The sequence below is a fragment of the Siphateles boraxobius genome, unplaced genomic scaffold, assembly GCF_051911475.1.
Source record: "Siphateles boraxobius isolate OS27281-9 unplaced genomic scaffold, OSU_SipBor_1 6, whole genome shotgun sequence".
Classification (NCBI taxonomy): Eukaryota; Metazoa; Chordata; class Actinopteri; order Cypriniformes; family Leuciscidae; genus Siphateles; species Siphateles boraxobius.
In genome coordinates, this window is record NW_027509186.1 from 19,813,644 (window position 1) to 19,830,287 (window position 16,644).

At 43.2% G+C, this 16,644-nt stretch overlaps 1 protein-coding gene across 1 annotated transcript in view; it reads left to right on the forward strand.

Annotated features, from left to right (window-relative positions):
- Positions 1-8,089: 8,089 nt before the first annotated feature.
- LOC143716025 (protocadherin Fat 4) overlaps positions 8,090-16,644 on the forward strand; it is a 38,413-nt gene continuing 29,858 nt past the window's right edge. Inside the window, exons 1-3 of the mRNA XM_077208096.1 lie at positions 8,090-8,245; positions 9,139-9,349; positions 10,757-11,101. Of these exons, the coding sequence (XP_077064211.1) occupies positions 8,195-8,245; positions 9,139-9,349; positions 10,757-11,101 (607 nt within the window). The 5' untranslated portion in view covers positions 8,090-8,194. The remainder of the gene's footprint in view (positions 8,246-9,138; positions 9,350-10,756; positions 11,102-16,644) is intronic.

Here is a 16,644-nt window from a genome sequence, read left to right on the forward strand (position 1 = left end):
AGAACAACATTTATTTAAAATTATAATTTTTTTTGTAACATTATAAATGTGATCAATTTAAGGCATCCTTGATCTTTCCTGCTATAAAAGTATATATATATTTTTAAAATCATAGTGATTCCAAACTTTTGTCATGCAAATCTTAAAGGGATAGTTTACCCAAAAATGAAAATTCTGTCAGTATTTACTCACCCCTCATGTTGTTCCAACCCCGTAAGACCTTCGTTCATCTTCGGAACACGAATTAAGATATTTTTGATTAAATCTGAGAGCTGGATCATTCCTCCATAGGCTTCTTAAGGGATTGACACTTGTTCCCCGAAAAAGTTATTAAAGACTAGGGATGGCCCGATACCATTTTTTTTCAAACCGATACGAGTACGAGTATTTACATTTGTGTACTTGCCGATATCGAGTACCGATACCGATATTTCTACCGCAAAAGTAACTATAGGCTACCAGAAAAGAAGACAGAAGACTATTTTAGAACACAGGTTAGAAGACTGTTTTTATTTTCTTCTCTGCTTGTCTAAAAATAAATAATAATGAGTAAAATAATAAATGTATTAACACACAAACCACTGTTAATTTAACATAAAAGCAAGCAGTTACTGCGTGCATGGTCTGACATGACTGAATGCGCCCAAAGTGCGCTCCCTTAATAGTCTAATTCCTAAAAAGCTGACAGTTCATCGCGATCTCACACATCTGTTATTATCAATGAAGCTGACTGCACAATGAATCTTTCATAATATCCACACTTTGTTTGTTATAATTAGAGGATTTGCCAGCATACAGAATTCAGCACTGAACAAAAAAGTTTTGAGCAGTGAGGAGAGTCTATCTTAAATGCTTCTGATTAGCCATTGCGTTCAAGAAATCAACACACATTTCTGTGATTGGCTACATCGCTCAACGCTGCAAACATGTTATGAATAGAAACTCTGGCCTGTAAATCGTTTCTATTTTGTTTTAGTTTATCTTCTTGCTTTTCTGCAACAGATGAATGAAAATCTATTAGTTTTAATATGTTGTATTCATAGATATTTCTAGTTTGCGGGAGTCCCGCGAATCGTTTTATTCTCCCGGAACCCGCACACACAGAGTGAGTGCATTACCGCCCGCGCCCGCGCTCGCGCTCGGCCATCAGATCTAGTGCCGCGCCACACTCTTTTGCGTTGGGAGTGCACGTCCCTATGCCTCAGTTCACCTCGACAAAGCACTCGCGGCGGCCAGTTTCGTTTCGCAAAATGTACGTGGTATCGGGGCGTGGTATCGGCGAATTTTTATGAGTACGAGTACGAGTATATGAGGACAGTATCGACCCGATCCCCGATGCCAGTATCGGTATCGGGCCATCCCTATTAAAGACATCGTTAAAATAGTCCAAGTGACTACAGTGGCTCAATCCTAAGTTTATTAAACGACGAGAATACTGTTTGTGCGCAAAAACAAACAAAAATAACGACTTTATTTCAACTATTCATTTCCTTCTCTGTGGGCCTCGAGTCAGTTCACTAGTGTAATAGCGTAAGCTATGTTGTTATAGGTCACACGCATCACACACATGACCAGCGTCAGCCAATAGTGAGCCTACGTGTGACGTAGCTCTACGCAATCACACTACGTTAACCGACTAGACGCCCACAGAGAATGAAATGAATAGTTGAAATAAAGTTGCAATTTTTGTTTGTTTTTGCGCACAAAAAGTATTCTCGTCGCTTGATAAACTTAAGATTGAGCCACTGTAGTCACTTGAACTATTTTAACAATGTCTTTAATAACTTTTCGGAGCTGGCAAGTGTCAATCCCCTAGAAGCCTATGGAGGAGTTAACCAGCTCTCAGATTTAATAAAAAATATCTTAATTCGTGTTCCAAAGATGAATGAAGGTCTTACGGGGTTGGAACAACATGAGGGTGAGTAAATACTGACAGAATTTTCATTTTTGGGTGAACTATCCCTTTAACATTTCGAAACAGTCACCTGGTTCTCATGGTATGTAAGTCCTCCTGGGAAGTTCGTTCTTGAGGTGGGAAGTCGTGTGACGGCAGGTGCATTCAAGTCACTTTTGTCGGTGTAAGATTAATTACATAAAGATATAGCAAGGTTCTTAAACTGTAGTTCTATAGAATGAAGAACAACGATTTGCATGAGGTGCACTTTTTATTTTTATGTTTTAGTTAATTTATGAAGCCACTTTACATATTACATTGTTATTTTATAATGCTATCATATTCTGTGCAGGCAATTAGCTTACTGCACTGTAAATAGAAAAGCCTGACAATATCACAGCTAAATACCTTGAAGTATGTTCCACCTAGGGGTGTAACGATTCATTCGTTTTCTCGATGCATCGATTACAAATCCTGACGATATGCATCGATCTTGAAACATGTATTTCGAATCGTGAATCGTTTATTTCGGTCAATATTCGATTTAAAATGCTAAGAATCGAATAATTGGCGATTCTATATCGATTCAGTGCTTTAAAACATATAAACATTAAATGACTACATGCGCGAATTGAGGCGTTGTGCGGCGTCATTTCGCGTCCTCACAGCTCTCACATACTCGCTGCACTCTTACCATCTTTCACTGGATTTCGCTCGCGCTCGGTCCCATTTAGCTCTCATCTACAGATTTTTGAGTAGTCCATGTTTGAGCTCTCCTCAGGACAGCCATTGGTGCTCACATGAGTAGATGACAGCTCTCTATCGAGAAAGCAAGCCATTGATAAAGCTGCCATATCATTGCGCGGGCACTGCTATGAAACAACGCGCTCGTTGCGTGGAAACGTCACCGTTATTTTCTTTAAGATAAGATACTGAAGTTTTACGGAAATGAGCGTCCTGAGCAGTTAAAGTAAAACCCCACTTATTCAAGGGTGCGCATTTATTACATGGAAAGAGAAAACGTATAATAGGTGTCTAAAATGCACACGCTTCCGATTAATCATGAATGATGAATGAAATGTAACTTAGTGTCGTTAAACTGAACTGATGAAATAACTACAACATTAATTACACTGAAATAAGAGCGCGTGGTTTATCCATCAATCAGATGCGCATTAAAGTTGCATTCGTAATCGTTACTATAGCACAAGTAGACACCCGGCGCGTTTTCTTTCAGAACCACAAGGAAAATGTTCAGTCGGATAAGAGAACTATTAAAGAGTAGCTATTCCATGAGGAAACGTTAGTTAAGGTTTCGTTGGGAAAGTTCATGGTATTTTTAGTCTCACAATGGAAGGATGTTTAATGTACCAGGAACACTTTAAGGTTGTGTTCCTATAGTTAGCATGATGAACTAACTATAGGCTACTTCTAAAGCCTTTTTAAATCTTGGTTTACATTTTTACAAATGCTAATTTATAGGCTTTGGAAATATTTTGTATAATAATAGATTCATTAAAAACTAACATGAACTAACGTTAACAATAGACAAAATGTCGTTAATTTATTTATTTTTTTGTTCCCACTCTGACCCCCGAAGGCAGCTGTATAATTCACACCCTGACTAAAGGCATGTTTCCATCCTCTTGTCAATCAAATTATCTGAAGTTCGGTAAAAAAACTCATGCGAATAAAGCTGGTGAAAGTGTGTTTCCATCCAACGGCTTTAAAGCGAATAAAAACCTGTACGTAATGACGTCACATGCTGTTTTGCGATCAAATTGGTATATCGAATTGATTTGAGACATTTTAAGGTGTTTCCATTAATTTTCGCACTGAATCGAACAACATTCAAGCAAACTTTTGCGAACAAAGTTTTGCTAGACAAAACGGAGCCTAATAGTGCTTATGTGCCAGCTGATAGCGTAAGGGAAAATGTATATGCCAGGCGGTTGTTAGCCTGAAGGGGTTGTATTCGCTAACAACCGCCTCGCTATACATTATCCTGCTTATTACATGGCTACCTACCAAATAAATCAATAATTTGACACAAAATATTAACTTAAAAAGGAGTTTATTGATTTAAAACGAGTAGTGCTTCTGCTAAAGAAAATAGTCTGTTCCGTCTCTGAACTGCGTCCATGGCAACGGTGTGTTATACTTAGCAGCTCCGCAGTCTGTTAACAAGAAATAACACACCGCATTCTACATTAGAATTCAACCAAGCCACGTAATAACAAGCATACCCAACATAAGAAAACAACGACTCTATAAACACATTGCTATGATGATGCAGATGCACGTAAATGCCCGACGACAACGGAGGCAGCCTGTGGTGTGGGAACGACAGCGCTCCATCAGTTCTGGGAGATCGTGGTTCAGAGACACTTCACGGAAACCCTTTGGTTGAAGCATTTTTTTGCTTTGTCCACTTACATCTGTCTTTGTTGACATCCGCCATGTGTGCGCAAACAGAGCGGGAATACTGGCCGGAATTGAACTCGTCTTCGTCTATGTTTTGTGGCGTGTTGCAACCATAAACTGGCCTAAAACTTAATCGCAATTCATTATTTATTCGGCAAATAACGTTTCCATCAGATTTTATCGCATTTGCCGTATATCGATCAAGATAAAATCCGATGAGACCGAACGAATTTCATTTGAGTCGATATTCATGAAATTTAATCGTATTTTACTGTTTCCATAAGGCATTTTTCATTCGATATCACTTAATTCGGATAAAAAGGTGTGGATGGAAAACATGGCTTAAGACCCATTGGGGGAAGCATTTAAATAATCCTATGAATGCATATAAAAAAAAAATAAGAATCGAATCGAATTATTCGAATCGCATCGAATTTTAATGTGAATCGCATTGAATCGAATCTTTCTGAATTTGCAAAAATCGTTCTTGAATCGAATCGAAAACCTATGAATCGTGAATCGAATCGATTCGCTGCGTACCCAAACAGCCCTAGTTCCACCATGTTCTTACTGACACGCCCCCAGCTCGACTTGAAAATCCCGAGCAACATCCTATGGAGCTAGAAATGTGTCTTTATTACATGTGAGAAAATAAATGATCTGAGAGAAAAAAAAAAGTTTGAGAGAAAAAGTTATCACACTGATAGCAAAAAAGCATTTCATGAGAGAAAAAAGAATATTTGAGAGAAAAAGTTTTCATACCAATAGCAAAAAATAATATTTGAGACTAAAAAAAGTTTTGAGAGAAAGTATTTTCTCATAGAACATAAAAAAATATAAATTTGAAATTTTTTAAATTATTTCTGAGAAAAAAAATCTCTCTTAAAATACTTGGAAAAAAAATCTCAAATATATATTTTTTGCTATCAGTGTGAAAACATTTTCTCTAAAAATAAAAAGTGTTTCTCTCAAAACGCTTTTCTTTGCTCTCGATGCAATTTTTTGCTCTCGTGTCAGGATTTTGCTTTAGCTGTGAAAATTGTGTCATGGGCGGGGCCACGTTCTTTTTTTCCTATTGGAACGTTCCTATTGGCCAGTCGGGTGAGCATCGTCTTGTCTTAGGAGTCGAACTGAATCATTACACCATTGTTCGCGTTCGGTTCACCTAGATAGATGCAGTCTCTGCCTTAGAGTTTAGATTCTCTGCCCGAGCCCAGGCCCGACCTCGGGCCGATATTTCCCGTCACCATCCTCGGGCCAGGCCGGGCTTTTGATCTAGAGACGTGCACTCCCAACGCAAGAGAGTGTGGCGCGGGACTAGGTTTGATGGCCGAGTGCGAGCGCGGGCGCGGGCTGTAATGCACTCACTCTGTGTGTGCGGGTTCCGGGAGAATAAAACGATTTGTGGGACTCCCGCAAACTAGAAATATCTATGAATAAAACATAAAAACTAATACATTTTTATTCATCTGTTGCAGAAAAACAACAAGAACAACTAAAACAAAATACAAATGATTTACACGCCAGAGTTTTGTTTTATAACATGTTTGCAGCGTTGAGCGATGTAGCCAATCACAGACATAAGTGTTGATTTCTTGAACGCAATGGCCAATCAGAAGCATTTAAGATAGTCTCCCCTCACTGCTCAAAACGGACTTTTTGTTCAGAGCTGAATTCTGTATGCTGGCAAATCCTCTAATTATAACAAACAAAGTGTATATATTATGAAAGATTCATTGTGCAGTCAGCGTCATTGATAATAACAGAGATGTGTGAGATCGCGATGAACTGATGTCAGCTTTAGGGATTTTTCAGGGAGCGCACTTTGCGCGCATTCAGTCATGCCAAACCATGCACTCAGTAGCTGCTTGATTTTATGTTATAACAGTGGTTTGTGTGTTAATGCTTTAATAACACATAATTTATCAGGAGCATTTATGCTGATGTGTATGATGGCGACACGTAGGCTAACTTGAAAGTATTTGGAGGTGCAGAACAGAGGAGGAGGAGAAAGTAACATAGAAAGTAGTTGAGAACGTCAGTTATAACGACCCACGTATTAAAATGGTCGGGACTCGGGTTTAAATCGGGCTCGGGCTCATAATTATTGTTAATGCGTCGGGCTGGGCTCGGACACAACGTGCACGGGCTCGGGTAGGATCGGGCTTGATTTTTTGGGCCTGATCTAAGCTCTAAGTCGAGCACGGACACTCCAATGTTTGGGTAAGATGATGACACACACAACTGGATGTTAGCTGGCTGAGCAAGTTCAGCATCACTGAAGATTAAACATTAAAAATAGCACTCATATTCATGAATGAATGTGTATTATATTATTAGCTTGCTAATCGCTAGTAAAGCTAATTATTAATTAGCCATCATGCTAGGTAAACTTGCATGAGTGCTATTGTTTAATGTGTAATCTTCAGTGATGCTGAACTTGCTCAGCCAGCTACCCATCGAGTTGTGTGTGTGTCATCATCTGCAGAGACGGCATCTATCTAGGTGAACCGAACGCGAACAATGGTGTAATGATTCAGTTCGATTCCTAAGACAAGACGATGCTCACCCGACTGGCCAATAGGAACGTTCCAATAGGAAAAAAAAGAACGTGGCCCCGCCCATGACACAATTTTCACAGCTAAAGCAAAATCCTGACACGAGAGCAAAAAATTGCATCGAGAGCAAAGAAAAGCGTTTTGAGAGAAACACTTTTTATTTTTAGAGAAAATGTTTTCACACTGATAGCAAATAATATATATTCGAGATTTTTTTCAAAGTATTTTGAGAGAGATTTTTTTTCTCAGAAATAATTTTAAAAATTTCAAAATTTATATTTTTTTATGTTCTATGAGAAAATACTTTCTCTCAAAACTTTTTTAGTCTCAAATATTATTTTTTGCTATTGGTATGAGAACTTTTTTTCTCAAATATTCTTTTTTCTCTCATGAAATGCTTTTTTGCTATCAGTGTGATAACTTTTTCTCTCAAACTTTTTTTTTCTTCTCTCAGATCATTTATTTTCTCGCATGTAATAAAGACACATTTCTAGCTCCATAACATCAGCCTCGTTTACTGAAATCTAAATGACATTGGCAGTTCCGATTCCGAATCACTGGTTCGAAACAAAATTCGCAAAGGGTTCGAAGCTTCACTAAGCATTTCGAAAGCTCTCGTCATCACTAATGGTAGCACTTCATTCAGTATTGGTCCAAGATTAATATTCCCGAAACTGTTGTTGTCTTTTGTTGTAGGCTACTGTTTAACGGTTGTCATGTGGCTCCCCTTTTGCAGCGCCACTCCATTCATTCACATCTTGGACGAGTGCCATGCTGGCATCCTCTGAATTCAAATGGAGACAGAAACAGTGCACATGATCTCTTTGCTGCCGCATGAGAGGGGGGACATTTAAATAGATCATTGTCAGTTGACATTAAAAGTGGGCAGACATGGCATCAAGCCACTGGAAGACCAACGGACTTGTAAACACAACTGGCGTCACTCAAAACTTAGTAGCCTACATTTAAAGTCTTTGTTACTCAAGTTAGATAATAGAGACAATATTATTATCATGTAGGCTACCAGGGAAACTTATTTGTAACTTTAGGGCTTTTTGTTTGATATAAGTAACTATTAAATTTTAGTTTAGTGACGTACCTGCGCGTTTTGGCGTTACAGTTGGAGGCGGTGTAGTTGGACTGGAAACGCCGCAGCGCCAATAAAAATCGTCACAGGACATCTACCACCCACACACACTGCCCAGCGCCCACCACTGCACAGTGGACAGAGAGATGGTGCGCACAAAGTTCTTCGAATATGTGTTATGTCCGAGAAATGTTCATATGTTGGTAGAGAGGTAAAGGGATACGAGCAAAGATGAACAAGTTTGGATTAATGCATCTCTGTATATTTCTCATTCACGCGACGGTGAGTAGGCTATTTTTTGGTAGAATTAAAAAACTGATATTGTTTCAGTGAAAAAAGTTTTGCGAAAGTGCTCAAGATATGTAGTTTCCTGAATATCGTGGTCTGCATGTCCTTGATAAAATTTGTGAACACATTGATTTAGTATGCAATTTTTAATTAAATACACATTAAATATATAATATTAATATTGAATTAAAAATATTAATACTTATAAATGAACATACATGCATTGCATACATCTGTTGATATATCCATGTATTTAATTAAATATTTATATCATGTATTTAAATGTATATAATTAATTGTATAGTAAATAATACATATGTAGGCCTATATAACTGATATAATTAATTATAATGTGTATAACTTAATGTATCTATAAAACAAATATGAATAAACAAGTGTAAGTTAGGCTACTTGATATATTGCAAGAGAACCGACCCCCCCCCCCCCCCCCAATTTATTTTTTATTTCAAAATAAAAAATGAAGTGATGCTTTAAATTTATAGTGCATTCAGCTAAATAGGATTAAAACATTCCTTTTTATTCACCGAGCCACTTATCGGATACCAGATTGTCCAGATCTAAATTGAAATTTTAGAACTTAACAAAGGCAGGTACCTTGGGAACCCAAATAAAGAAACATATTCAGGTTGGCGTGGGATACTGTGGTAAGGGGAGAACCACAAGAGCTCTCAAAGCACAGACCTTATACAAATTAAGGTATACTGTTGCCGCTTTTAGAAAAGGTCTCTTACAAAGAGCCTTTTCCTGTATGCCATGGGATTTAATGGCTGAAACTGTTCCATGTTTCTTGCTCCACACCTTTGAAATTATGTTTTTCTCAGCAATGGCTAATTTATAAGTTAATGTTTTATTCTTTTATCCCCTAGATTTTCTTCAGGTTTACTGCTTATGGTGCTTGCTGTACCAGTTCAACAAGGACAGAGCTGGGTAATAGTAATGAGAAGAAGTGGTTCAACATATCAGCTCGGCAATCTATGAGCAAATCAGGCTTGGCTTCAGTTCATAGTAGAAGCTTCTCACAGCTATCCTTTTCCAAATCTGTATATTCCTTTGAAGTGATGGAAGACACACACCCTGGTGAGCATTGCTTTTCTATATATGCTGTCGTGGTCAGAATTATTGGCACCCTTGATATGATCAAAGAAGGCTGTGAAAATAATACTGCACTGTTGTTCCTATTGATCTTTCATTAAAAAAAAAATCACAAAAATGTTACCTTTCATTTAAGTAAAACTAATGAAGGTGGGGAGAAAATTACATTATGAAAGAAATGTTTTTCTCTAATACACTTTGGCCAAAATCATTGGCACTCCTAGAAATTCGAGTAATATCTCTGAAGTATATTCCACTTTATATTTACCATTTTTTTGCATGGCAGGGTTACTAGGAACATGACATTATGCAGCCATGACTTCTAGTTTCACAAGAGTAATATGAGGTAACACAATGATAAAATCCCCTTAATCATTCATCACAATGAGTAAAACCAAAAACTGTAGGAAAATAACCACCATCAGGGCAAAGTTCCAGTCAACAGGAAATTACAAATTTACAAATCTGCGTAATCTAAAAAAAAAACAACAACAACAACAAAAAAAAAACAACTCCATAAACTCCAGCATATTCAGTTGTCAGACACTTCTGGAACTTTAAACGGAACCAGGTTTCTATGGTCCGATGAGATGAAACAAAAAAACCAAGCTTTTTTTGGCAGCAAACCCACCAGATGGGTTTGGTGCTTACAGGGATAAAAAGTAACCCAAAAGTGTCCACGGTTAAATATACTGTGGGCCTATTTTTCTGCTCGAGGTCCTGGACATCTTATTCAGATACAAACAGATAAAAAAAAATCTAAACTTGACAACCTCTGCTAGAAATCTTATACTGGGCCATGGTTGGATCTTCCATCAGGACAATGATCCAAAACAAACATCAGCACAAACATGGGTAACTGAGCACAAAATGGATGTTCTCCCATGGCTGTCCCTGTCCCCTGACCTGAATCCTGTGGAAAACTGAAGACGAGAGTGTATCAACATGGACTTGGGGATTTGAGGGATCTGGACAGATTCTGTATGAAGGAATGATTTCTGATCACTTGTCAGGTGTTCTCCAAACTCATCAGGCATTATAGGAGAAAACTCAGAGCTGTTATCCTGGCAAAAGGACGTGCAAAAAAGTATTAAATAAAAGGGTGCAATTAATTGTGGCCAACGTGTGTAAGAGAAAAGATATTTATTTCATAATCAGACCCCCCCCCCCCCCCCCCATTTTCAATAGTTTTTCTTCAATGAAAGGTTAAATTTTTGTGAATAAAAAAAAAGATTTTTTTTTCACAGGATTCTTTGTATATTTACTAAGGTAATTACTTACTGTATATATATATTATTTATTGACTAATCTGTTTGTGAGCACATTTCAAACAGTTTATTTTTATATTACTATAATATTACTTAAATTCAGCCTTGTCTATCACCTTCATAGGGACAATTGTGGGACATGTGGATGCAGTAAATAGTGAAGAGAATGAAACCTCAGTGTACTCTGTTCAGGAGGATGATGGCGATGGCCTCTTTCTTCTCAATCCACATTCCGGCGAATTTCTCCTGTCCCGTGCTCTGGATTTTGAGTTGGAACCCTACTACATCCTGACTGCTGCAGCTCAGCAGGGAGACAGTAAGCTCAGCAGGGTCAGGGTGTACTTCAATGTGATCGATGTCAATGACAACCCACCAGTGTTCAACCAGAATGCCTTTTCTGCTTCTGTACCAGAAGACTCACCTGTTGGAATGTGCTTCCTAAGTCTGAATGTTTCAGATCCAGATGAGGGTAAGATTGCACGACACTGCTGTTTATTTCTCAAAGAAAGGAATACTTTTATTCAGGAGGGATGCATTAAACTGATGACAGTAAAACGTACTCGGTTACCTAACGTAACCTCGGTTCTCTCTAGAAGAGGGAACGAGTATTGGGTAAGTATAGCTTACGCTACGGGAAAGATTCATCTTTTTGAGATATTAAAGCAAAAAAAATATGCTTAATTTTTGTATCCATTGTCAATGCAGTGCAGCAGCTAGCAGACCTTGAGCAGGCTGTCTAGCGTGCTCATAGGCTGCCCTGCGGGAACTGCTGCAGCCTACCACTGAGCCCGACGTGACGTCACGTCCAATGAAGGGCGCTCGCGCCTTCACAGCGTCGAAGCCCGCCAGAATGGGCGTGGCTTAGTGTATATAAGCAGGGTCGTAGGCTGAATTCTCTGGTTTTCATCGACTGAAGCGAAAAATGCTTGTGTCGCAAGCACGGCAGGTTTCGCAATACTCGTTCCCTCTTCTAGAGAGTACCGAGGTTACGTTAGGTAACCGAGTACGTTGTCTTACGAGATGTTCTCTCGTATTGCGTAAATATAGCTTACGCTACGGGAACCTCTTGTCAACGCCGTGTGCGCCAGCATCCACTTATGAGTCCCATAAAGATACGGGGATCCCAGATCAGCGGGAATAAGCACATGTAATATAAGCGCAGTAAAAACACTCACAGGGAATACAGAGCGGCGATGCCGGGCAATGTATAAGCATATAGCACATAACCTGATACAGTGCAGCTCAACCAGAAGCGCTAGTCACATGAGAGTAGTTTGCGCACGACAGTACCTGGGCAGAACTGACCTCTCACTTAGACTGATAGTAGTTTCACCTGCAGGGCGGGAACTTCCAGATTGTAGAATCTGACAACGGTGGACGGGGAGGCCCAGCCTGCCGCCACACATATGTCATGGATAGAAATTCCACTGGACCATGCCCACGAAGAGGCTACGCCTCTGGTGGAATGAGCCCTGACGCCCAAGGGGCATTGCAGACCTTTCGCTGTATAGGCAGCTGCAATCGCATCTATTATCCATCTGGATAGACTGTGTTTATCTTTGAGACCTTTGGTGCGCCCACCAAACGGAACGAAAAGCTGCTCGGCGCGCCTGAAAGGGGCGGAGCGCGTAATGTCAACTCTCAGCGCCCTGACTGGGCAGAGGAGATTAACATCACTCTCGCTATCGGATGCTGGCAGAGCCGATAGCGAAATGACCTGTGCTCTGAACGGTGTGTCAATCACTTTAGGAACATAGCCATGTCTAGGTTTGAGGATGACTTTTGAGTCATTCGGGCCAAACTCGAGACACGCGGCGCTAACAGACAGCGCGTGTAAGTCCCCCACACGTTTGACTGACGACAGAGCGATCAGAAAAACGGTATTAAGTGATAAGTATTTTAGATCCGCAGAGTCTAAAGGTTCAAAGGGTTATGCTTTCAGGGCCTTGAGGACCAAAGAAAGGACCACATAGGAACTAAAGGGGGGCACGGGGGATTCTGCCTCCTGGCTCCTCTGAGGAAGCGGATGATGAGCTTGTTCCTGCCTATCGACTGGCCGCGCGTTGATTCTTTGAACGCTGCGACGGCTACCACATAGACTTTGAGCGTGGAGGGGGACCTTCCCTTTTCCAATAGCTCTTGAAGGAAACTAACCAACTGCGGAACCCCACATTTCCGTGGGTCCAGATTTTTGTCAGCGCACCATTTAGAGAACACGGAGCATTTAGACGCGTAGAGCTTTCTGGTAGAAGGAGCTCTAGACTGTGTGATAGTGTTCATTACTGTGTCTGGCAGGGCAACGGGTAACCATTGGTCAACCATACGTCCAGAGACCAGCGCTCTGGATGGGGATGCCAGATCGAGCTGCGAGCTTGAGAGAGGAGATCTGCTCTCACCGGAATTGGCCACGGGGCTGTCTGTGACAGCCGCGTCAGCTCCGGTAACCAAGTCTGGTTCTCCCAGCCCGGGGCTATGAGGAGCACTGATTGGCGCGATTCCCTGATTCTCTTGATCACCTGTGGTAACAGAGAGACTGGGGGGAAAGCATATAGTGGAAGGCTGGGCCAGGTCTGGACCAGCGCGTCCTCGTTCTTTGAAAAGAACTTTGGGCAGTGAGCGTTGTCCTGTGACGCAAATAGGTCGACTTCCGCTTTGCCAAAAAGGTGCCATAGGAACTGGACTGTTTGAGGGTGCAGGGACCATTCTCCCAGGGGAACATTGTTCCTGGACAGTCTGTCTGGGCCATCGCTCAGATGGCCTGGCACATGCGCCGCTCTCAGCGAGCGCAGGTGGTGCTGAGACCAAACGAGGAGGCGTTCTGCCAGATTGCAGAGATTTCTGGATCTGACACCACCCTGGCGGTTCACGTAGGACACTACAGACATGTTGTCCGAGCGGACTAGAACATGGTGGTCCTGTATAAACGGGAGGAAACGCTTCAGCGCATTCTCCACCGCTATCATTTCCAGACAGTTTATATGGAGGAGTTTTTCCCGGTCTGACCACAGGCCAAAGACTGGCGGGTCAGTGTCTGTCGAGATGACCTTCCGGTATGAGACCGTACCCATAACCACTCCCCGCTGGTACCAGTCGGCCACTAACCAGGGCTGCAGAGCTGTGATACAGCTCTGAGTCACTATGATCCGGGCACAGCCTGACTTCCAAGCTCGGTGAGGCACACGAGCGGCCAGACAGCGTTGTATCGGGCGCATACGTAGCAAACCCAGCTAAAGTACCGAAGCGGCTGAAGCCATGTAACCCAGCATCTTCTGGAATGTTTTCAGAGGGGCAGTGCTGTCCTCCTGGAAAGACGCGGCCAGTTGCTGAACACAGCGCGCGCGCTGAGTTGACAAGCGGGCCGTCATAGCCACGGAGTCCAGTTCTATTCCTAAAAAGGAAATTGACTGACTGGGCATTAATGAGCTCTTGGTCCAGTTGACCGTGAGACCCAGCCTTTCCAGGTGACTGAGGAGCACAGCTCTGTGAGACAGTATTTCTGACTCTGATTGTGCTAGAACCCGACAATCGTCCAGATGGTTCAGAATTCGAATGCCCTGATTTCTTCAAGGGGGCGAGTGCTGCGTCCATGCACTTCGTGAATGTGCGGGGTGCTAAGGACAGACCAAACGGCAGGACGGTGTACTGATAAACCTGACCGTCGAAGGCGAATCTCAAGAATGGCCTGTGACGGGTTATTATCTGAATCTGAAAATAGGCATCTTTCAGATTGAGAGGTATAAACCAGTCTCTCGGGCGAACGTGCGCGAGGAGTTGTCTGGTTGTAATCATTTTGAACGGTCTTATTATAAGCGCTTTGTTCAAATGTCTCAGATCTAGTATGGGTCTGAGACCCCCGTCCTTCTTGGGCACGAGAAAATAACGGCTGTAAAAGCCTGACTCGCTCAGAGAAGGCGGCACCGGTTCTATGGGCCTTTTGCACAGCAGTTTTGCTATTTCTGAGCGAAGTAGATGTGCTACTTCCGCATTCACTGTCGTCGCGGTCCGTGCTCGAAAGCGTGGGGGACAGCGAGCGAACTGTAACGCATAGCCCTGCTTTATTGTTCTGCCATTCTGATACCCCTGGAATCGCTTCCCATGCTTTTATATGTGCAGCTAGGGGCAGAATGACCTCCGGGTACTGATCGCCACGCTGTGCGGGCTCGAGATACTGGACCGGAGGCATGAGCGAACACGCGCGCTCTCTGTGCTTGAATGGGGCGGCTCGCTGACAGCGATAGCAGGCTGTCTTATGTATAGCGTCCCGATAGCTGTGAATGGGGAGCGCTTTACACGCTCGAGACTTACGTTCATATTCTGACTCATGTAAGGCTGCACTTCGTGGTGCGTGCGTGGGGCTGTGTGCGAAGTGCTTGTTAGTAAGCGTGAGCGCTTGCGAGCGGGCACGAGACTTACATCCACAACCTGATTGATATGAGTCTACACTTTGTTAAGCGCGTGACTTGGCCGTGTAATAGAGCGGGCAGATAGTAGATGTGGGCACGGGCACGTGGGCACATCTCCTGCAGTTAACACTCGAGCGGCATTTGCCAGCTTTATGAGAGTGGGCTCTGCGGGTGACATGGTGAGTGCTGTGTTTGTGTGTAGGGGTGAGCACTGTGGTGTGGGCACTTTTTCTACACTTAAAACACCGTCGGCGTGAGCCGGATAACCAGACATTATGCTCTTTCTGAGATTTCTCTGGGTCGCCGTAAAAACGGCGGTTGTGTGCAGGCGAGCGGGTTGTGGTACCGACTCGTTGGCTGCTAAATAACTCACTGCAGTAGCCTGTGTTAAGGGGACTGACAGGGCGAAAAGCTTTGACGGTGGTCCGGCCGCGGCGAGACCCAACCGTCTTTTCCCTCTCACTGTTGCTAGGAGGACTTCGCTTGCTCAGGTTTCAGCGTGATCTTTTGCCGCGGCCCACATGGGGGGTGCAGTCTGCTGCGGGTAGCTGAGCGCGATCTGGGGCGGCCGCCCTGTTGCTGCGAGGATTGGCTGGACTGTCTCGGCTGAATTTCGCTCTGTGTAGTGGCTCGTGCAGGCGGCCGGTCATGTGGGCCACCTGCAGCGGAGCTAGCGCGACGGGGCAGGAACAGATTCATAGCCTGAGGGGTTTTCTGAACTTCAGAAAAACGGTTGACGATTCCGTTCACTGCAGGGCCAAAGAGACAAGAGTGGGAGAGAGGAGCGTCAAGGAAGGCAGACCGCTCAGACTCTCTCGTGTCAGCCAGCGTTAACTATAGGTGTCTTTCCGTGACAGTCAGCGAGGCCATGCATCGTCCTAGGGCTTGAGCTGCAGCCTTGATAGCACGAAGAGAAAGATCCGTCGCGCTTCTCAGGTCCGTTACGGGAGCTGGATCCGGGCCTTTCTCGTCCCATTCACGGAGGAGATCGGCTTGTAGGATCTGTAGGACAGCCATGGAGTGCTTGGCGGAAGCTGCTTGTCGGCGGCGGCATATGCGCGACCGACAAGAAAGGATTTAGTCCTGCAGGCTTTAGAGGCCAAAGCAGGCTTTGAGCGCCTCTCGGAGGGCGGGCAAAGGTGTGCAGCAATCGCTTCCTCAACCCTGGGCATCAAGCTGTATCCCTTCTCGGCGGCGCCGTCCACTTGGGAGAGCGACGCGGAGACAGAGGAGTGGAGCCTCGCGGAGAATGGAGCGTTCCACGATTTCGAAAGCTCAGAGTGCAGACTGGGAGAAAGGGTGCAGGCCTGGCAGCAGGTGCTCGACGGCGGTGACTCTGGAGAAAGCAGCCGTCGAGTCTGTTGTGCGCGGGCTCCTTGGGCGGCGACCACTCGAGCCCGAGGCGGTCAACGGCCTGTGAGAGGAGGCGCAGCAGTTCGGCCTGCAGCAGTTCCCGCAGGGCAGCCTATGAGCACGCTAGACAGCCTGCTCAAGGTCTGCTAGCTGCTGCCTAGCTGCTGCACTGCATTGACAATGGATACAAAAATGAAGGATAATTTTTTGGCTTCAATAGAACATTTGTAATGTTCTAAATCTCTTACAATGTAAG